Below are 23,541 nucleotides of genomic sequence, written 5' to 3' on the forward strand. Positions count from 1 at the left end.
CTCCAGTCTTAATTAAATGAGATCCAACACCGTCTACGCCTTGTCCCTATCGCTCAGGCACAGAGAATGAAGATCACGGCCATTCAAGGTTTTTCTGTCCTCATTTTCTTTGCAGTTCCCCTTTCATTAGCCATAAAAATATTGGGGGTGGGGGAAAAATGTTTTGCCTGGGTAGTGGGCTTGTAGGTCGTGGCAGGGTAGGCTGAGTCGAGTCCTATTCCATGAGTTTTTAAACGAACAGGACCAAAAGCTGTGATGGAAAGATGTTGAATTTAAAAGGGCTCTTGGTTTTGTTGCAATAATCTTTGTTTTTGATTCAGTGTGTAACATTATTTGTTATTTTTTAGTGGGGGTGAGAAGAGGGGATGAGCTCATTTCCTGTAAACTCCAGAATGTAGAAACCCTGACAAATGGGCCGTGACCTTTCTCATAACAATGAGTTATCCCAAAGATAAATTGAGAATTCTGCGAGTTTAAACAAGCGGAGGAGCACGAATCAGACGTTTAAACCTTTGGTCCATTTGGTAGTGACAGGTGGCCAATGCTGCTTTTGTACAGGTGTCACCAAACTCCGTGCCTGCGATCCTTTGAGCTGCCCTGATAATTTCCAAATGCCTGCTGAAGTCAAACACTCATTAGGATCATTATTTATTTCAAAAAATTCATATCTACATAAATTTTTAAAAATGCAACTTATTAAAAGACTCTAGTTCTGCAATGGAATGTCACACAATCAACTCAAATAGTAAAACCAGTGTGTAGTTTTAATACACTTCTCATTGTAAGTGTTCAGGCACAATACAGAGTCTCATATTTACATCCAGAAACACGACACAGCCCTGGCGAAAGCTGGAACCTGTTTATAATCGCATCGATGTCCACTTTTACACAAAGTATTACCATAATCCTAAAAAAATAAACAGAGTCCACTTTGTACACGGTGCAAGCTGCATGAAACAGCATCTGTCTTGCACATACTTGCAGTGACTGTACAAATACAGGCATTCTAAGTTTAACTGTAAACAGAGCTTCAAATTTCAACACAAGCTGGTCAGCCACGTTATTATGGTGAGACCAACGGTGCAACACCATGGTATCTGCATTATATTTAGTTTGTACACAGGGAGGAAATCCCTTTCGGGTACAGAGAGCATCTAATATAAATACCAGAGTGTAGTTCAATCACGTTCTAGATGTAGCTTTCTTCAAAAGGAACGATTCGGTAGGAGGCTGTGGCCCAGAGTGTCTCCAAAGGAAGTATCAGAGGACAAGACTCATTGAAGGTGCCCCATAACACAAGATCTCATGCAGAGGGCCCAGCAAATCCAGACACAGGATCCCATGATGGTTTTAGTGGCTTTGGAGCCTGGGCCACTAAATGGGGCCAGCGTTGGACCCCATCAAGGGAGGCTCAATAGTTCTACAGCACAAACACCTCACTGATAAGCATTTCAGTTCAGGATCAAAGATCGGCTTCGTCTTCCATTTTCAGCTTCTTCACTGTCTGCTGGGATGCTGTACAAGAGCAGAGCCCTCTACCCTCAGAAGGGCCAGAGAAACAGGCCACACGCTGCAAAAGTATACATTTATTAGCTGATGACGGAACAGTGCTGACATGGGGCACGGAGGAGCCTTGGCAGACCCTGTCTGTCCCACCAGCTTAGGGGTAAAAGCAAAGCAAAAGGAAGCGATGGGTGAACCAAATTTCGGGGAATGAGTTCATTTAAAAAAAAAAGGCAAGGTGCAAGGTCATGCTGCCACCCATTGCATAGACAGGAACCAGCAGGGCTGACAGAAGCTTTGGCAACAGCCCGAATCTAAAAGAACAAGTCCAATCGATGGTGGTAGGGTACCACAAACATTAGACTTCCACTTATCTGCCATGTCTGCCTGTGGCATGACTCCAGTCTGATGGAAATGAATATGATTTTACTGGAAGTCACAGCAAGCTGCAGAGTACCTTTTGTTCCTGTACAAGCAGCAAAGTGTAAAGGAATTTTTTTTCTATAAAAAGCCTTACTTTATGTGATCAAGACAAAGGGTAAAAGTACAAATGGCTCATTGCAGGACCCCCTATAGAATCAAATATCCACAGCCAAGAAACCAAAAATAAAAACACTTCAGATCTTTCCAATTTTAAAACAGTAGCTTCCCTAAAGGACTCAGCAGTTTCAGATTAGAGTCAAAGGCACTGCACAATGCAGTCTACAATCCAATTGCATACAGGAGACTGCCTGGTGCTTAGTTGGTATAAAGTATGAAGTGTTGGTAACATTCACACTATTCTAGAAGTCAGCTGTACAGTTTATAAGGTGTATTTCCACTCCTGCTGAAGATGCAGGACTCCATGAATGAGCTTGATGACCAGCAGCTCTGTGTAGAATGGGCTACAACATAATAAGAGGGCTATCATTTGCTTACGTGATGCATCTCAGCAGTACCAGTCTATGGATAGACACTGTGCCAATTTAGTACCAGGTGTAGGGCAGAATGCAGTGGGCTCCCTTCATCAGCGTTTAAAGCACCGAATTGTTTTAGATGAGGACCCCCAGCCTTCCCCCCTCCAGAGTGGAAGTTCATTCTGATTTCATTGTGAACTAAATGATTTGGGTCCAGATTTTGTTCTGAGTTTGAGAGTTGCTGATACACTTATAAACAAATTGTCAAATAAATTTTGGAAATTTGTTGCTAGAGGACAGATGGGTCATGTGTCAGACCCCCACAACAGGGCAGCAAGTACAGGGTCACCAAGTTAGGGATGTATCTCAACTGAGGATCTGGGAAACATTCGGACCAACAGAGAGCCAAGTCTCACTGCTGCCTGAAGGAAAGTCCATGAATAAATGGCCAGGGGCCTGCTTTACAGCAATGACAGTGGCAGAAAGGACAGGACAGTCCATTGCGCCTGAAAAGGGCACTGATATCCTGTGGATGGTAACCAGGCTTCACAAAATTAACTGAAACCCTCACATTTAAAAAAGCCACATTTTCCAGACTCCTAGATTTCCGTACCTATAATTTATGAGTGGAACAATTTGTTCCTTTGAAAAAAGAAAGTTTGATCTTCAAGTATAATGGAGGCTTTATCTGCCTATTTAACACATTCAGCTCAGGTGGCCTAACTCTAACACTATAACTGGCAATGTGTGAGTAGCTGAGAAATCCTGGGAAAGCAGCAGGTAAGCATGAAGGCATCAACCCCATCAAAACGTTCAAACTGTTGGGCCCAGCCTCTTCACGGCTCAGGTCACTATGAATTCTACAATGTCCCTGACCTGCACCATCATCTTCACTGCTTAGAAATCTCAACTAAACTCTAGCCAGTCATGTGTCCACTCCCAACCTACCAGATATGCAGGCCCCACAGCCTGCACAGTAACCTGAACCACACAGTCGCCTAAAGTTCTCTTCCCATCTACTTTCCCCAGCGTTCTCTAATCTTTCTCTCACAGACAAATAACAGAACTAAGACTTTTGCAGACTCTGGCCCCACAATACCACCTTACCCAGTAAATGAGCAGATTTTTTTTTTTAAGTGTTTGGGCAGCAGATTCAGAGTTGAAAAATGAAGAGGCTCAGAGAGCCAACAGGTGAAATGGACTGAACCATGGTCCAAGAATGGGACCAGGAAACAGGCCGTGCTGGGATCCTGCCTTCTGTTGAAGTCTGATTGGTGAAAGTACACTTTAGTACAGCCACAGTCCAGAGAAAAACAGAATAAGTTAGATACTAATAAAAACAAATGTAAAAAAAAAAATGAAGACTCAGTCTTTTACATTTACTGACCACATGTTCTCATCTCTCTCAATCCTACGTTTCTGTTCCAGCTACAATTCCTCATCCCACTGTCCAACCTCAACAGATTAGAAGTGGAAACATGACACACAGAAACCAATAAAAGTTTAACAGGATCGACTAACATGAGAAAGGTGTCACAAGATAATTGTTAGAGATGAGTGGAAGTCTAATGGAAAATATCAAATAAATTTACCCAACCTAAAAACTTCATTAAAAAAAAATCCAGCATACTTTTTTGGAGAGGGTAAGTCAATGGACCTGAACACAGTTTACAACACAAGCACTTCATCAAGTAAGCGTGTGCTATTGGTATCACATTGGAATGATATGACCTAAAATTGAGAGTTCCTCTGCCTGTACAGAGCAGAAATGTTCAAGGCAAATCAAACGAGAAAACACAAAGTGCTGACCACAGTAGCACTGCCTGGGAAAGTCTCGTCAATCCAATGAAACAGCTGAGAAGAGCACATCCATGCGAAGGTGCGAATGATTGATGTCTATTCAGTGCAGGCTACATGACTGGTTTGCATCATGTCAACGTACTGAATACAACCATTATATTCCTGCAGGACAAAGACAAAGTGCTGCAGCAGGTTAGCAGGTTGCACTGGACAGCCTGGCGAAAAGGCAAGGGTAAAGGCATTAGTCAGGGGGGCTATAGCTTGATTGTTCCAGGAGGTAAACTGCCATTACAAAGCCTGTAATAACGCAGGTCATTCACAAGTCTGTGTACACTCTGTGTAAACGAAGGCAAATCCTAGTACAAGGGGGAGAGAAAGAGAGAAATGTTAGCTTCATCTCCTATAACCAATGTCCTCTACAGCAAAGCAAACTTTCAGTTTATGCAGAGACAATGAATAGAACTGGATTTCCATTTCACCATGAGGCCATCTACAGGATCACTCATGCTACTGGGTCTGACAGACTCTTGACTGGATGGCAACAGATGTTACTCTTGCCATTCCGTACCCACAACACAAATTCTTCTGCCAGTACAAGATCTTCGCCCGAGTGTTTGGGCAGTCACTTACTACAATTGTGCTGCTGCACGTCTTTCTGTTCAATGGACACAGCAGAAATTTCACACATTGCACTTCACTGAAATCCCAGTAACAATACTGAATAGTCGCATCAGAATGATTAACCCGATTGTCACACTGACTGCATCAATAGCAATCCAAGTGTAGTCATAGAGTCATAGACAGATACAGCACCCAAACAGGCCCTTCGGCCCAAAGAGTCCGCGCCGACCAACCACCTATTTATACTAATCCTACATTAATCCCATTTCCCTCTCACATCCCCACCTTCCCTCAATTCTCCTACCACCTACCTACACTAGGGGCAATTTACAATGGCCAATTTACCTATCAATCCGCAAGTCTTTGGCTGTGGGAGGAAACCAGAGCACCCGGAGGAAACCCACGCTGCCACAGGGAGAACTTGCAAACTCCACGCAGACTACCTGGTGTGCTACCTTGCACAGCACAGCTCCCCACCAGTTCCCAGGTTTAACTTAATTCCACTATCTAAAAGCAGCTGCATGAAAACACATTTTTACCAAATTACTTCAGCCAAAATATTCATTAAAAAAAATGACAATTTTAAAGCAGAATGCAATGGAATACAGGGCCTGCGAAGGACAGGCACGCAGAATTCTCAGCTCTGTGCCCAGAGGCGCAAAATAGAAAAGCACACAGAGGCCTTTTGAGCTTGTAGAAAATCTTAGAGCACAACTGCAATACTGTATACATTTCTGAGCGCTCCAGTACAGGAAGAGATGGGAAACAGTGGGAGACACACAGTGTAGATTCACTAAGATGTTATCAGAGATGATTGTTCAATTAAGACAACAGACTTGGAGTTGGGGCTTTTTTTTTTTTTAAAACTAGAGTTGACAACTTTATATGGTGTCCTGATAACCCTTTATAATCGTGAGGAACTTATGATAATAAGTGAGATTATAGTGAACAGACATTTAAGATTATAACAGGAATGAAGGGTGAGGTTAAAATAAATTCTATACCCAGTGTGCAGTTAGAATGTGTAATTCTCTACCACAAAGTGTAGTTAAATCCATAAATACTTTAAAAAAGTAACTACTTGAAAAATAGGAATATTCTGGGAAGTGAGAGAGAGACTGGGAATTGACCAGGAGGCTCATGGAGAAAAACGATGGCATAGTCTTGAACGACAAACCGCCTCATTTTTCTCCAGCTTGTTACAATGGCTCATCTGAAAACAGTCAGTCAGTCAGCAACCCCTGAAACTCCCAAACACGAGGACAATTCCATACAAAATAAAAACTACAGATTACTCTAAAATACAGCTCCTCAGGGCCATGTAATGAACAGCAAGAGTTAAAATTCAACTTGACATCCACACAAGGGAGATTTTAAAAAAAGAGGCCTGGACTAATGCACTGGAGACAAGTTCAAATCCCACCTCAGTAGCTGGGCAATTTACATTCAACTAAATAAAAAGCTAGTCTCAGTAATGGTGACCATGAAACTACCAGATTGTTGTAAAAACCCATTTGGTTCACTAATGTCTTTTATGGAAAGAAATCCTCCATCCTTACCCGGTCTGGCCTACATGTGTCTCTAGACCCACAGCAATGGGTTTGCCTCTTAACTGCCCTCTGAAATGGTCTAGCAAACCAGTTAGATCAAACCTCTACAAGAAACTGGACCGGCCACCTGGCGTCAACCCAGGAACACCACCCTATCCAATCAACCCTGCAAAGTCCTCACCAATATATCTGGGGACTTGTGCCAAAATTGGGATGGCTGTGCCACAGACTAATCAAGCAACAGCCTGACAATCATCTCAATTATACTTTACAACTGATGTCTCAGACACCTCCATCACCATCCCTGGGTCTGTTCTGTCCCACCAGCAAGACAGACTCACCAGAGGTGGCAGAAGAGTGGTATATAGTCAGAAGAGAGTGGCCCAGAGAGTCCTCAACATTGACTCCAGACCCCATGAAGTTTCATGGCATCAGGTCAAACATGGGCAAGGAAACCTCCTGCTGATTACCACCTACCGCCCTCCCTCAATTAATGAATCAGTGCTGCTTCATGTTGAACACCACTTGGAAAAAGCACTGAGGGTAGCAAGGACACAGAATGTACTCTGGGTGGGGGACTTCAATGTTCATCACTAACAGTGGGTCAGTAGCACTACTACTGACTAAGTATTCAGCATCTCTGCCAGGCTGGGCCTGCAGTAGGTGGTAGGAGAATCAACACATGGGGAAAATCTTACTTGCGCTCGCTCTCACCAATCTATTTGTCCCAGATGCATCTGTTCATGACCATATTGGTAGGAGTGATGGCTGCACAGTCCTTCGTCTCCTTGTGAGACGAGGTCACATTTTCACACTGAGGACGCCCTCCATTGTGTTGTGTGGCACTAGCACCAGGCTAAATGGGATAGATTCAGCACAGATTCAGCATTCCCATCCTCAATGATGGCAGGGCTGTCAATGTGCATGCAAAAGATAAGGCTGAAGCGTTTGCAAACAACTTCAGACAGAAGTGCCGAGTGGATGATCCATCTCAGCCTCCTCCTGAGGTCCCCAGCATCACAGATGCCAGTCTTCAGCCAATCCAATTCACTCCACAGGATATCAAGAAACAGCTGAAGGCACTGGATACTGCAAAGGCTATGAGCTCAGACAATATCCTAGTTGCAGTGTTGAAGACTTGTGCTTGAGAACTAGCTGTTCCCCTAGTCACATTGTTCCAGTACAGCTACAACACTGGCATCTACCCCAACAATGTGGACAATTGCCCAGGTATGTCCTGTCCACAAAAAGCAGGACAAATTCAATCCGGTCAATTACCACCCTCAGTCTACCCTGATCACCAGCAAAGTGATGGGAGGGATTGTTGACAGTGCTATCAAGCAGCACTTGCTTAGCAATAACCTGCTCACGGATGTTGTTTGGGTTCCGCCAGGGCCACTCAGCTCCTGACCTCATTACAGCCTTGGTTCAAACATGGACCAAAGAGCTGAACTCAAGAGATGAGGTGAGAGTGACTGCCCTTGACATCAAGGCAGCATTTGACCGAGTATGGCATCAAGGAGCCCGAGCAAAACTGAAGTCAATGGGAATCAGCGGAAAACTCTCCAGTTCTGATGAAAGGTCACAGACCTGAAACGTTAACTCTGCTTCTCTCTCCACAGATGCTGCCAGACCTACTGAGTATTTCCAGCACTTTGTTTTTATTACTGAAAACTCTCCACTGGTTGGGGTCATACCTAGTATGAAGGAAGATGGTTATGGTTATTGGAGGCCAAACATCTAAGCCTAGGACATCACTGCAGGAGTTCCTCAGGGTAGTGCCCAACCCTCTTCAGCTGCTTCATCAATGACCTTCCCTCCATTACAAGGTCAGGAAGTGGGGATGTTTGCTGATGATTGCACAATGTTCAGTACCATTCACAACTCCAGATACTGAAGCAGTCCGTGCCTACATACAGTAAGACCTGCACCTGGAGACCGGAGACAGACACAGCTAGACAGCAGCATGGCAGGAACGGAGGTTTAAAAAGCACTCCAAAAGCCCAGAGTCGGAGACCGGAGACAGAGCGACAGAGAGGAGCACCGCGCTAGCGGAGAGAGAGGAACAGAGTGGAAGATAAGCTATTAATTTAATTTAAACCAAACATAGCATCAAGCATCACAGGCAAGCAGGCAGGTGATTGGTTTGGGAAGAAGCTATCTGTTTGGTGAGTATCTGGTAAGTGGTTAAGATCCATTCTAATCCTAACATTTAAAATAGTAAAGGTACTAGCGGTAAGCTTAATATATGAAAAAAAGGAAAATAAAATAAACAATTGAATAAAATAATGTAGTTAATTAAAACACATTAAGAATGGCAGGGCAGGTGATGTGTTATGGCTGCAGCATGTGGGAGCTCCTGGATGCCAGTGTGATCCAGGGCAAACAGGTCTGCAGTAAGTGTTTGCAGCTTGAAGAGCTTCGGCTCAGTCATTGAACTGGAGTTCAAGCTGCAGACACTGCGACACATCAGGAAGAGGGAAAGTTACCTGGACATTTTGTACCAGGAGGTGGTCACACCCCTTAGGATTGGGTCTTTTGATTTGGTCAGTGGTCAGGGACAGGAGAGTGTGGCTGCAGCTGAGGCAGGTAAGGGAACCCAGAGGGCAGGAGTGCAGGAGTCTCAGCCTTTGCAATTGTCCAACAGGTTTGAGGTTCTTTCAGCTTGTTTAGATGAGAGTGGGGGCTGCAGGGTGGATGAGCAACCTGACCATGGCACCATGATACAGGAAGCCATTCAAGTGGAGGGCGAAAAAAGGAATGTAGTGGTAGTAGGGGACAGTATAGTGAGAGGGATTGACACTGTTCTCTGCAGCAAAGAGCGAAAGTCAAGACAGCTGTGTTGCCTGCCCTGTTCCAGGGTTTGGGACATCTGCTCAGGGCTGGAGAGGAATGAACAGTGGGAGGGGGAAGATCCAGTCATCGTGGTCCATGTAGGTATCAACGACACAGGCAAGACAAGGAAAGAGGTTCTGCATAGTCAGTATGAGGAACTAGGTGACAAATTAAGCAGAACCTCAAAGGTAATAATTTCTGGATTATTACTTGGGCCACGTACAAATTGGCAAATAACAGAGAAATTAATACGTGGTTCAAAGACTGATGTGGTAGAAGTGGGTTCCAGTTCATGGGGCACTGGCACCAGTACTGGGGAAAGTGGTGGCTGTACCGTTGGGACAGTCTACACCTGAACCATGCTGGGGCCGGTTTTCTAGCGAGCCACATAACTAGGGAAGTAGAGAGGGCTTTAAACTGAATAGTGAGGGCAAGGGATCAAATTTGGGAAGATATGGTAAATCAAGGAGCAGGGACAAGGCAAGAGAGAAAGGTATTAATATGAGAAATGATAAACAGACTGTGACAGGAAGGGACAGAGCCTACTAATGGGAGAGCAGAAACATAGAAAATAGGAGGAGTAAGCCATTCGGCCCTTCGAGCCTGCTCCGCCATTCATTATCATGGCTGATCATCCAACTCAGTAACCTGTCCCCACTTTCCCCCCATATCCTTTGATCCCTTTCACACAAGAGCTATATCTAACTCCTTCTTGAAAACATACAATGTTTTGGCCTCAACTGCTTTCTGTGGTAGCGAATTCCACAGGCTCACCACTCTCTGGGTGAAGAAATTTCTCCTCATCTCAGTCCTGAAAGGTTTACCCCGTTATCCTTAGACTATGACCCCTGGTTCTGGACTCCCCCACCATCAGGAAGATCCTTCCTGCATCTACCCGGTCAAGCCCTGTTAGAATTTTATAGGTTTCTATGAGATCCCCCTCTCACTCTTCTGAACTCCAGCAAATATAATCCTAACTGACTCAATCGCTCCTCATAAGTCAGTCCTGCCATCCCAGGAATCAGTCTGGTAAACCTTCGCTGCACTCCCTCTATAGCAAGAACATCCTTCCTCAGATAAGGAGACCAAAGCTGCACACAATATTCCAGGTGTGGCCTCACCAAGGCCCTGTATAATTGCAGCAAGACATCCCTGCTTCTGTACTCAAATCCTCTTGCTATGAAGGCCAACATACCATTTGCTTTTTTTACCGCCTGTTGCACCTGCATGCTTACCTTCAGCGACTGGTGTACGAGAACAACCAGGTATTGTTGCATATTCCCCCCTCTCAGTTTATAGCCGTTCCAATAATAATCTGCCTTCCTGTTTTTGCTACCAAAGTGGATAACCTCACATTTATCCACATTATACTGCATCTGCCATGCATTAGCCCACTCACTCAACTTGTCCAAATCACCCTGAAGCCTCTCTGCATCCTCCTCACAACTCACCCTCCCATCCAGTTGTGTCACCTGCAAATTTGGAGATATTACATTTAATTCTCTCATCTAAATCATTAATATATATTATGAATAGCTGGGGTCCTAGCACCGATCCCCACGGTACCCCACTAGTCACTGCCTGCCATTCGGAAAAAGTCCCATTTATTCCTACTCTTTGTTTCCTGTCTGCCAACCAATTTTCTATCCATCACAATACACTACCCCCAATCCCATGCGCTTTAATTTTACACGCTAATCTCTTATGTGGGACTTTGTCAAAAGCCTTCTGAAAGTCCAAATAAACCACATCCACTGGCTCCCCCTCATCAACTCTACTGGTTACATCCTCAAAGAATTCTAGCAGATTTGTCAAGCATGATTTCCCTTTCGTAAATCCATGCCGACTCTGTCCGATTCTACCACTGTTCTCCAAGTGTACTGCAATAAAATCTTTGATAATGAACTCTAGAATTTTCCCCACTAGCGACGTCAGGTTCACTGGTCTATAATTCCCTGTTTTCTCTCTACCTCGCTTTTTAAATAGTGGGCTTACATTAGCTATCCTCCAATCTTTAGGAACTGTTCCAGAATCTATAGAATCTTGGAAGATGACCACCAATGCATCCACTATTTCTGGGGCCACTTCCTTAAGTATTCTGGGATGTAGATTATCAGGCCCTGGGGATTTATCAGCCTTCAATCCCATCAATTTCCCCAACACCATTTCTCTACCAAGACTGATTTCCTTCAGTTCCTGCCTCTCATGAAACCCTGTGTTCCCCTTCTTAATCAATCCCTTGATCCTCCTTTGCTGAATTCTAAACTGCTCCCAATTCTCAGGTCTGTTGTTTTTTCTGACAAATTTATATGCCTCTTCCTTGGATCTAATGCTATCTCTAATTTCCCTTGTAAGCCATGGCTTGGCTACCTTTCCCGTTTTACTTTTGCGCCAGACAGGACTAAACAATTGCTGCAGTTCATCCATGCGCTTTTTGAATGTTTGCCATTGCCTACCCATCATCATCCCTTTAAGTAACATTTCCCAATCCATCATAGCCAACTCGCGCCTCATACCTTCGTAGCTTCCTTTAAGATTCAGGACCGTAGTCTCAGAATCAACTACGTCACTCTCCATCTTGATGAAGAATTCTATCATATTATGGTCGCTCATCCCCAAGGGATCTCGCACAACTAGACTGACAATTATTCCTCTCTCATTACACAATACTCAGTCTAGGATGGCCTGTTCTGTAGTTGGTTCCTCAACGTATTGGTCCAGAAAACCATCCCGTATACATTCCATGAATTTCTCCTCTACGGAATTGTAACTAATTTGATTTGCCCAATCTATATGCAGATTAACGTCACCCATAATTGCAGATGTTCCTTTATCGCATGCGTCTCTAATTTCCTGTTTAATGCCATTCCCAACACCATTACTACAGTTTGGGGGTCCATCTACCACCCCCACTAACTTTTTTTTGCCCCTTAGTGTTTCTCAGCTCTACCCATACAGATTCCACATGGTCACAGCTAATATCCCTCCTCACTATTGCGTTAATTTCCTTTTTAACCAGCAATGCAACTCCACCGCCTTTTACTTTTTGTCTGTCCTTACTGAATACCCCTGGATGTTCATTTCCCATCCATGGTCACCCTGCAGTCATGTCTCCATAATCCCGACTATATCATACCTGTTTACATCTATTTGCGCGATTAATTCATCCCCTTTATTGCGAATGCTCTGCGCGTTAAAGCACAAAGACCTAAGGCTTGTCTTTTTAACATTACCGGTCCCCTTCCCACTATTTTTCAGTGTGGCCCTGTGATTCTGGCCCTTGATTTCTCTGCCTATCACTTTTCTTATTCTCCTTACTGACTTTTGTTCTCGTCTTTGATCCCCCCTCCTCTAACTCCTTGCAAAGGATCCCATCCTCCTGCCATTTTAGTTCAAGTAAATCAACAGATAAGGCTAGAGGTTACAAAAATAATAAAAAGGACAAAACGAAAGGCTCTGTATCTGAATGCACGCAGCATTCGAAACAAAATAGATGAACTGACAGCGCAAATAGAAATAAATAAGTACGATCTGATAGCCATCAGAGACATGGCTGTTGGACAACATAGATTGGGACCTGAATGTTGAAGGGTATTTAGGAAGGACAGGAAGCTAGGAAAAGGTGGAGGGGTAGCTCTGTTAATTAATGATGGTATTAGCGCAATAGAGAGGGATGACCTAAATTCAGTAAACTAGGATGTAGCAGTTTGGGTAGAGATGAGACATCATAAAGACAAGTCACTTGTGGAAGTGGTGTACAGGCCACCTAACATTAACCACACTGTAGGAGGGTTTTTTTTTAGTTTTTAGAGATACAGCACTGAAACAGGCCCTTCGGCCCACCGAGTCTGTGCCGACCATCAACCACCCATTTATACTAATCCTACACTAATTCCATATTCTCACCACATCCCCACCTGTCCCTATATTTCCCTACCACTTACCTATACTAGGGGCAATTTATAATGGCCAATTAACCTATCAACCAGCAAGTCTTTGCATGTGGGAGGAAACCGGAGCACCCGGAGGAAACCCACGCAGACACGGAGAACTTGCAAACTCCACACAGGCATTACCCAGAATTGAACCCGGGTCGCTGAAGCTGAGAGGCTGCGGTGCTAACCACTGCGCCACTGTACAAAGGAAAAAATAATGACAGCTTGTCAGAAAGGTACAGCAATAATTACGGGGGATTTTAACCTACATATAGACTGGAAAAGTTAGATGGGCAGAGGTAGCCTAGATGAGGAGTATATGGAATGTTTTCGGGATAATTTCTTGGAACAATATGTTCTGGAGCCAACCAGACAGCAAGCTATACTAGACCTGGTATTGTGCAACAAGATAGGATTAATTAATGACCTCATAGTTAAGGCGCCCATAGATATGATTGAATTTTACCTTCAGTTTGAGGGAGAGAAGAGTGGGTCCAAGACTAGTATTTTAAACTTAAGGGGCAATTATGAGGGCATGAAAGCAGAGCTAGCTAAAGTGAACTGGCAAATCAGGTTAAGGGATAGGTCAATAGAGATGCAGTGACAGACATTTAAGGGGATATTTCAGAATACAAAGAATAGATACATTTCAACAAGAAAGAAAAATTCCAAGGGTGGGACCCACCATCCGTGGTTAACTAAAACATTAAAGATCAAATTTAAAGAAAAAGCCTATAATTGCACAAAGATGGGAGGCAGGTCAGAAGCTTGGACAGAATGTATAAAACAGCAAAGAAGGACTAAAAGATTGATAAGGAAGGCAAAATTAGAGTATGAGAGAAAGCTAGATAGAAATATAAAGACAGATCGTAAGAGTTTCTATAGATATTTAAAAAAGAAAAGAGTTAACAAAGTGAGTGTTGGTCCTATAGAAAGTGAGTCTGGGGAATTAATAATGGATAATAAGGAGATGGCAGATGAATTGAACAGATATTTTGCATCGGTCTTCACTATTGAGGATACAAGCAATATCCCAGTATTAGCTGTAAGTCAGGAAATGGAAGGGAGGGAAGAACTCAAGAAAATTACAATCACCAGGAAAGTAGTACTGAACAAATGGTTGGAGCTGCGAGCTGACGGATGTCATCCTAGGGTGTTAAAAGAAGTGGCTAGTGAGATAGTTGATGCGTTAGTTTTAATTTTCCAAAATTCCGTAGATTTGGGGAAGGTTCCGTTACATTGGAAAATAGCGAATGTAACTCCTTTATTCAAAAAGGGAGGGAGACAGAAAGCAGGAAACTAAAGGCCAGTTAGCTTAACATCTGTCTCAGGGAAAATGTTAGAAGCTATTATTAAAGACGTTATAGCAGGGCACTTAGAAAATTTCAAGGTAATCAGGCAGAGGCAACATGGTTTGTGAAAGGGAAATCATGTTTAATCAATTTATTGGAGTTCTTTGAGGGAGTTACATGTGCTGTGGATAAAGGGGAATTGGTGGATGTATTGTACTTAGATTTCCAGAAGGCATTTGATAAGGTGCCACATCAAAGATTATTGCAGAAAATAAAAGATCATGGTGCAGAGGGTAACATATTGGCATGGATAGAAGATTAGCTAGCTAACAGGAAACAGAGTAGGCATAAATGGGTCATTTTCTGGTTGGCAAGATGTAACGAGCAGTGTGCCACACGGATCTGTGCCGGGGCCTCAACTTCTTACAATTTATATAAATCACTTGGATGAAGGGACCAAAGGTATGGTTGCTAAATTTGCTGATGGCACAAAGATAGGTAGGAAAGTAAGTTGTGAAGAGGACATAAGGGGGTTACAAAGGGATATAGATAGGTTAAGTGAGTGGGCAAAGACCTGGCAAATGGAGTATAATGTGGGAAAGTGTGAAATTGTCCACTTTGGCAGGAAGAATAAAAGAAGCATATTATCTAAATGGTGAGAGATTGCAGAGCTCTGAGATGCAGAGGGATCTGGGTGTCCTAGTGTATGAATTGCAAAAGGTTAGTATGCAGGTACGGCAAGTAATTAGGAAAACTAATAGAGTATCATTTATTGCGAGGGGAATTGATTACAAAAGTAGGGAGGTTATGCTTCAGATATACAGGGCTTTGGTAAGACCACATCTGGAGTACTGTGTATAGTACTGGTCTCATTTAAGGGAGGATGTAAATGCATTGGAAGCAGTTCAGAGAAGGTTTACTAGACCAATAACTGGAATGGGCGGGTTGTCTTATGAGGAAAGGTTGGACAGGTTAGGTTTGTATCTGCTGGAATTTAGAAGAGTAAGAGGTGACTTGATTGAAACAGGTAAGATTCTGAGGGGTCTTGACAGGGTGGATATGGAAAGGATGTTTCCCCTTGTGGGAGAATCTCAAACTAGGGGTCACTGTTTAAAAATAAGGGGTCGCCCAATTAAGACAGATGAGAAATTTTTTTATCTGAGGGTCGAGTGTCTTTGGAATTCTCTTCCTCAAAAGGCGGTGGAAGCAGAGTCTTTGAATATTTTTAAGGCAGAGGTAGATAGATTCTTGATATGCAAGGGGGTGAAAGGTTATCAGGGGTAGGTGGAAATGTGGAGTTGAGGTTACAATCAGATCAGCCATGATCTTTTTGAATGGTGGAGCAGGCTTGAGGGGCCGAGTGGCCTACTCCTGCTCCTAATTCATATGCTCATATGTCCTGCAATGCCTCAGGCTACAGGACTTGACACTCCCAGTATTTTAGCCCACAGTTAGTGGTGTGCAAATCCGTCACCCTTTGCAACACACAAAGAGCCATGACTGGCTTTAATGGCAACAGTGACAGATGGATATTGACAATCCCTATGGAGCCCATTGTTTACTAAATCAGTGAAATGAACAGGATAAACAGGTTAGTTGGGACCAGACTTCCTCAGTTTTCCAGATATTAGAACTTACCCCAAAACAGGTGGGGAATAAATAGAATTTAGAAAATCTGGTTCTTTTCCAACAGTGGATAAAGGATGTCAGCCTGTGAGCAACTTTTCTGCCCAGAATCTCCCAGCTATTTAGGGTTGGGACAGTGGTCTCCATATCTGTAACACAACTTCACTGCAGTTTGCATTACATCTCACAGAGAGGCTGCTCAGTTCAGTTTCTGGCTCCCTTATCTATGATCAGAGCCATTAAAACAGCACCCTGGATAGACAATGTTTCCAATGAAACTGTGCACATTCCTCAACGCAGTCTATTCCAGGTTTCAGGGAATGCACAAGTTGGAAAGTGCACTCTGACCCTTTTCCTCATGTCTCCACAGAACACTTACCACCGAGAGAAGTCACAGCTACTAAACACAGTACTCTACAATACAGCATTTACTAAGCGCTTGGAAACTTTTAGAAAGAGATCCTTTGGCTGTAGCACCCAGACATTGAGTTACATCCACTTTTCTGACTCCCACACGTATGATTCCAGTTCTCTTCCGGTAACTAACCCTGTCCATTTTGAAATTCCTGCCGAGCACTGTTCTCTGATTGGAATCAATACCATCGCAACTGCCCAGGAACTGGGGTAAAAACACAGCATAAAAGCTGCTGAAGTCCACAGACGCCATGTTGTATACAGCGATGCCGATTTCCTCCTGCAGTAAGTCGTGTGATTTGTGGACCAGCACCTGCAACAGCACATTGATGAATTGAAACAGCATGGTTGTCCGGAAGATTTTCTAGGAGGAAAACAGAAAGATTGTTGAGTGTCTGGGGAGAACAGCTTCAGTAAAGTCTGAAAGTTCAGACAGAGTCTGCCCAGGCATAGTCTACTGGACCCTGCACTCCTTCCCATAGCAAAGGAAAGACAGACTTTCATTTCTGCAGTGCTTCTCATGACCTCAGAATATCTGTTTTACAGCCAATGAAGTACTTTTGAAGTGTAGTCACTGTGTATTGTGGGAAATACAGCAGTGCTGATTTGTGCACAGCAAGCTCCCACAAACAGCAATGGGTTGGTGACCAGAAAATCTGTTTTTTTTTATAAAAGTGATGTTGATTGAGGGATAAATATTGACCAGGACACTGGGTTAATTCCCTTGGTCTTCAAAGTAGTCCTGCAGGATCTTTTACATCCACTGAGACAGATAGGGCCTTGGTTTAACATTTCATCTGAAAGACTGCAGCTAACAGTGCAGCACTCCCTCAGTACTCTCTGGGGTGGGTCTTGAAACCACAACCTTCTGACTCAGAGGCGACAGTGCAACCTACTAAGCAAGCAGATCTTAGAACTTGTTCTGCAAGCACCAAGTGTTAACATGCTGAAATGGCGAATGCCAACATGCAATCTACCCCTCTTCACTCAAGTTGAATACAAATTATCTGAAGTCAAGTTTTTAAAAACTAAATTCACCATTTTGCTGTGCTTACATTGCTTATTCAAATTACAAGGTAATTCAATTTTTATAGGCAAGAACAAATCAAAAATTTAAATTAAGTTAATTGCACAAATCTGGAATGAAAAGCTAGTCTTAGTAATGACCATGAAACTATTGGATTGTAAAAACCCATTTGGTTCACTAATATCCTTACCAAGTCTGGCCTGTGTGTGACCCCAGACCCAGAGCAACGTGGTTGACTCTCAACTGCCCTCTGAAATGGCCCAGCAAGCCACTCAGTTAACAGCAATTAGCAATGGGCAATAAACACAGAGCCCACACCCAGTGAATGAATAAAAAACTCAAACTGGCTCAGCGTAAAATGGCCCAAGCTGCTATACAAATACTAAAGGATTTCATACCAACAACCTGGAATTTGATAACTTTCACAGTAATTAAATGCCAATGGCCATTGCTCACTAAAAGGTAAAAAATTGAGGGAACCCAACTTAATGCTGGCCTAACTTTGTAGGGGTCACTGTACCAAATATGCAAATCACAGTAAGGACACAAGTGTTTCAGCAGCCTGATCATTTGATTTGTGCATGGTGGGGGGGGGGGAGGGGAAGAGAGAGTGGGGGTGAGCGTCAGTTTGCTGCAATGTCTCCTACAGGGAGAGTTCCCAGAAGCAACTCAAATGAACAGCTGGTGGTTCTTTGAGTAAAGTTTGTGTCTGGTGCAATACTGAGCCAAACAGATCAGGAAGGTCTCAGGGTCAATTTGTGTTCTGTGTGGAGTTATCTATCCAGGGCTTTATCAGAGAGTTCAACTGGCCTCCAGGATTTGTGGTAAGGCAAGGAGGAAAATAAAGTGAAACAGGACTCCTGCTCACTATCCACTGACCCCTGCTGAGAGAGGGATTAGTGGCCAAGGATGGGATCAGACTTGAATGCAGCATCCTCATCATGGCCAAATAGTCTGATATGAAGGGTTGCACATGCAGAATGGTCATGGGCTGTGGGCTGTGCAGCTGACACCAGGGGAGTAACCCAGCACGAGTCCATACCTTCAGAAAAGGCAGAAAATTCTTAATGGCAACCAGACAGGAAAGAACCCTGCATTATCCAGCAGTGAAGAAAATGGTGACTGGTGGGATTCCTGATGGAACAACTTGCTACTGAGCTGGGAATTCTCCACGTGGAAGACAGAAACTGCATCGCCAGCAAGGTTCAACATTATTGATTTCAGCAGGGGATGCAATCTATATCTTTTTAAATCCACCTCAAGTTTCCCTTTTAAGTGCCACTATGATGATGTCCTTGCACCTGGCCCAGCCATACCCCACTCCCCAGCAAACTCCTCACACTCTAAACCTGGTGTCAGTACATTGCCTGCTTTACTGCAGCAGCTCCTTGGCAAAGATACCTACCCCCTCCGAGAGTTCCATTACTTTCTCAATATTGCCATCCAAGCCAAAATGTCTAAATGGAGACTTCGTATTGATCTGTCTTACAAATACAACTGGATTTTACACTTGCAACTTTATATTTTGTGATAAACTCTAGTGGATTTCTATCAGGTATGGCAATAGGGCAAAACATTACAACACAGTATTCGAATGTTATGTTGAACTCAACTTGGGACATGCATTACCTACTGTACTGGATCAAAGTCAAACTTGACTGAAGAAACCCATCCTAAACCTCCTGCAGCAAGTGTACCCGAGCCAGACTCACCTTGTGGTACAGCTTGTGCTTGCTGTTGAGTGTCTCCAAGTAAAACAAATTCTGTTTGAAGATCTGAATGTCCGGCTGCAAAAACGACTGACCAAAAGCCTGGCAAAAGAACAGGAAGAGGCAGTGTGCTGGATTTAAGATATTACTATCAACAGCTTACAATACAACTAGAGTCAAGGATAATCCTTCCTGTGGGATAGCACCTCACATCAGCCATTTCTCCCCGTGTAGCAGAGAAGGGACAACACTTATTCTGGTGCAGTGTCACAGTGCATGTTATCACATTGGCCCCAAAGCAGTGCTAAGAATGGTTTTAGTGATTCAGGTCTGGTCACACCAATAGTAAGCAGCTATACTGTGTAAAAGGAAGAAACAGGCATTTATATAGCACCCTCTCATCTTTCAGACACCCCAGAGTGCTTTGCATCCAAGTAGCACTATAGTAATGCAGAATTCAAGTTGCACACAAGATCTCTCAAACAAAACCAGGTAACCTATTTTAGTGATGCTGATTGAGAGATAAATGTTGGCAAGTGGACTGGAATAATGCTGCTTCTCTACCTGACAAAGTGGGCCTGGGATCAATTATGTCACTCGAGAGGGCGGTTTAATGTCTCATCTGAAAGATGGCATCTCTGACTGTGCTGGGGACAGGACAGCCGATGTAGGAACACAACAGCAAACAAAACATACAAACAACCAAGAACCCGAGTTACCTGCATAGCAGAAACAAACTGGGCTGCATTCTCCATCGGCTCCTCGGCTGTTCCACGTTGAACGCTGGCCAGGACAGAAGATTTAAAGAAAAATCGCCAGTTGTTGTGCAGAATCTGGTAAAGCAGCTCAAACAGCTCCATCTTCACATCTGGTGAGGACCGCTGGAGAGCGAGAAAGGAGCATGAGGAGCTGACTAACGAAGGAACAGAACACAATGCAAAATGGCCTATAACCTGACTGGAATGGGACCCAAAACAAAACCAATTAAACAATCTGGGGTCATGCAAAGGATTGCTGATCTCAACACAAACCTTCTACCAAGGTCAGTGTGCAGAGAGTGAAACAAAGAGCACAGAATGATACAAGAATGTACAGGAGTAGGCAATATGGCCCCTTCAGCCTGTTCCATTCTTCAATAAAGTCATGGATCAACCCCACTTTCTTGCCGTATCCCCATATTCCTTGATTCCCTTAGTACCCAAAAACCTATCGCTCTGTCCTGAATATACTCAACGACTGAGCATCCACAGCTCTCTGGGGTAGAGAATTCCAAACATGGCAGACACTGAATGCTACTCTCAGACACACAGCACCTGCACTGAAGGTAACCAACTGACACTTCTCTGAACTGTTATGCTACAACAGCACTGGCAGATGCAAGAGTGTCTCAGCCTCACCTCTGCTATGATTGGGTAGACCTGCTCCATGCACAGGGAGATGATGCTAGGCAGGAAGGGTTTGAACGCCTGCCCAGGCTCCTGGACCACCACCTGCAGGATCTTCAGAAACTTCTCCACCACACGGCAACCACCACTGCCCTCCTCCAAGATACTCTCTGCCAACTGCTCCCTGCATAACAAAGAGGAAAAACATACATTACACCTGCTCCATCACCCCTGGCGACGTCAGATAATGCCAGGAGCAGAGCTCAGCACCCCAAACCCACCCCACCCCCGACACCGGGAGCGAAGCTCAGTTCCCCCAGGGGTTCAGTTACCTGGTGAACATGTTGAGGAAGGTTTGGATAATCTGCTCTGCAAAGGGGACTCCCATCTGCACCCTGAGGCCTTGAAACAAAGTGAGGAAGAAGCTGAGCATCTCATCAGTAACACCTGAAAGACAAGAGGAAATCGATCAGCTGCAATGGGTAATATGATGCAGGAGAGACACCAGCACAAATCCTATGTAAACATACTGAAAGCAAGGTGCCAGAGCTATAGCCTGTCACCAACTCATTTCACTCTAGATCTGTATCAATGGCAACTGGACTTAAAACACTCAAGTTGATCTCCTTGCCCATCACCATTGTAAGTCCAAGGATCATGATGCAATGGCAAACCTCCCTGTCTGAGCATTTCTGAACTTTGCCAACTTGATGACGTTTCTAACAGGGAACCTGATTAAAAACAGACAACCCTGTATTCCCAGAAATCTCAAATGCAGAAAGAAAATCTTGACTATTTCTTACACAAAATGAACTGGCAGTTCAGAAGCAGCAATCTTTCACACAAACCTAAATCTAGACCCCTTTCCAACATCACATGACTTTTGAGCAGCTCAGCATGGACAAGATTGGAGCCTCATCAATAAAATGAATTACCATTAAGGCAAAGGCCAGGACATGCCATTCTTAAGTGAAGAGAATCCCATCTCCTCCTGAACACCAACCTACTGACCCCTCCACAGCCCACTTCACTGGTACTCCCAAATGGGCAGATTCAAATCATAGTAACAGGAGGAGGCCATTCAGCCCCTTGAACCTGTTCTGTTGCCGTTCAATTAGATCATGGCTGATTTGCATCTTAACTCTATCCACACACCTTGGATGCCCAACAAAACTTAATCTCACAGCAGTTTTAAATAGGTTTGATTGAGGTATTAAGTTTTTGAGATAGGTCAGATGGAGTGCAGAGTCTCTTTGGATCCTGTACTTTCCCAAGATCTGGCCCGGTGAGAACTTGTGTCTTTGGTGGGGGGGGGGGGGGGGGGGGGGGGGGGGTGGGGGAGTGGTTTGTGGTAGCATTAATGATTCACCGCTCAGTGCCACTACAACCCAGGTGAAAGACTGCATGTCCTGCAGGTCAAGGGGCTGGAGCTAAACCACACAGTAAAATCAAAGCTTGCCGTACCAGGTTGGTGAATGAAGACTGGGAAGAGTGCCAGGGAGACTTGTACTGACTCCTGCAGGGACTGGTAGCAGATCTGACGGGATTTGGTCACCTCCCCGGAGATGCTCTCCACGATGTACCTCAGGATACTCAGTGTCTCCTGTACAATCACTTTCGCTAAAAAACAAGAGCAGAGTTTGAAAATCAACATATTAAATGCAGAATGATGGCATTCTAAAATTTGAGGCTACAAACAGTTCTGAATGTCCACCACCTTAAACTATACACAGACTGAAGAACTTTTGTTGACAGTAGAATGGTGCTTAAGCAGAGTCACATGACCTGATTGGCACAGTCTCTGCTCTTGGTCAGTAAGGCAGAGACCAGCACTTCATGTCTCGTGACAGCAGCCCTTGGAAACCAGTGTTGGGTTCTGAACACCAGAGGGAGCTCACCTGGAGCTACGTGTTGCACCGTTGTTAGTGATGGTACCAAGTGCAAATGCCAAAAGTTTAACAAAATCACAATCAGCATTTTAAAAGGAAAACAGAGCAATTAACATTAAAATAGGCAGCAAATAATCTGGGATACGGAAGCTAGAGGCAGACCAGATGGCCTCAACTCTTGCCCATAGACTTGTGACAATCAATTAACGACAGGTTAAGATCAAGGGATGCTCATAAGTTCAAAGGTGTATGTGGAGTCATCTTTTATAAAGCAGAATCTTTCCAACTGGCAGAAAAACTGCTCCCCTTTCTCTAACACCCCCTGTTGATGTCTAAACTTTTCGTAGCAGTCATGTTGAAGAACAAACGCTGCTTTCCAAATTTAAATGTAGCTGTTTTGTTCCCTTGTTCACGTGCTACAGTTTATAGGCAAGATCTTGCCTAGTTCCTGGGACACTCCTCCATGGGAAATGCTAATGTTGTGAATTAATTATTGCAGCAATAAATACATATAGGGCAGGTGCAAGATAATACTCACTGTCTCCCAGACCCACTTTGCTCTGTGACAATCCTGCATTCTCCTTGAGGCGCCGGTATTCTCTGGTGAGGGTTGAAATGAGGTTGGCGTGATTGGTAGAACGGACTGCCCACTGCTGCTCGCTCTCAGGAAGGTTTGGCCACGGTAATAGCAACATGTTGGACAAGGCCCTGCACACCAGCACTTTACCCTAGCAGGAGAACAGCACTTGGGTTCAACATACTGTCCAATATTCAATATCTATACACCGAACAAAAACTGCCAATGAAGCAGCTCTCAGGGTTTGAAGTGGTTCATCCCCCCCAGATTCTCTCAGTACAGAGACAATCTAACTGCAGGCTTCCCCAGAACCATCAGTTTCAAAGGGTTGCAAGAAGAGAGATCTGCAGTCCTCGTACAGAAATCTTTGAAGGTGGTAGGACAAGTTGAGGAAGCTGTTAAAAAGGCATATGGATCCTTTTATAAACAGAGGAGCAAAATCAGAGGCAAGAAAGTTATGCAAAACTTTAAAATTTTATAAT

The 23,541-nt window shown here is 44.0% G+C and overlaps 1 protein-coding gene across 3 annotated transcripts in view; it reads right to left on the reverse strand.

The window, feature by feature from the left end:
• Positions 1-743: 743 nt before the first annotated feature.
• Positions 744-23,541, reverse strand: part of xpo6 (exportin 6) — a 127,933-nt gene continuing 105,135 nt past the window's right edge. For 2 of the 3 annotated variants that reach the window (XM_068056695.1, XM_068056694.1), the window contains 8 exons: positions 23,021-23,210; positions 22,058-22,213; positions 20,926-21,040; positions 20,606-20,777; positions 19,928-20,089; positions 19,212-19,310; positions 16,606-16,836; positions 744-4,555 (listed from right to left, as the gene is read on the reverse strand). In XM_068056695.1, the coding sequence (XP_067912796.1) occupies positions 4,454-4,555; positions 16,606-16,836; positions 19,212-19,310; positions 19,928-20,089; positions 20,606-20,777; positions 20,926-21,040; positions 22,058-22,213; positions 23,021-23,210 (1,227 nt within the window). In that variant the 3' untranslated portion in view covers positions 744-4,453. The remainder of the gene's footprint in view (positions 4,556-16,605; positions 16,837-19,211; positions 19,311-19,927; positions 20,090-20,605; positions 20,778-20,925; positions 21,041-22,057; positions 22,214-23,020; positions 23,211-23,541) is intronic. The other variant, XM_068056696.1, reaches the window with a different exon arrangement.

The sequence above is a fragment of the Heterodontus francisci genome, chromosome 24 (genome assembly GCF_036365525.1).
Source record: "Heterodontus francisci isolate sHetFra1 chromosome 24, sHetFra1.hap1, whole genome shotgun sequence".
Classification (NCBI taxonomy): domain Eukaryota; kingdom Metazoa; phylum Chordata; class Chondrichthyes; order Heterodontiformes; family Heterodontidae; genus Heterodontus; species Heterodontus francisci.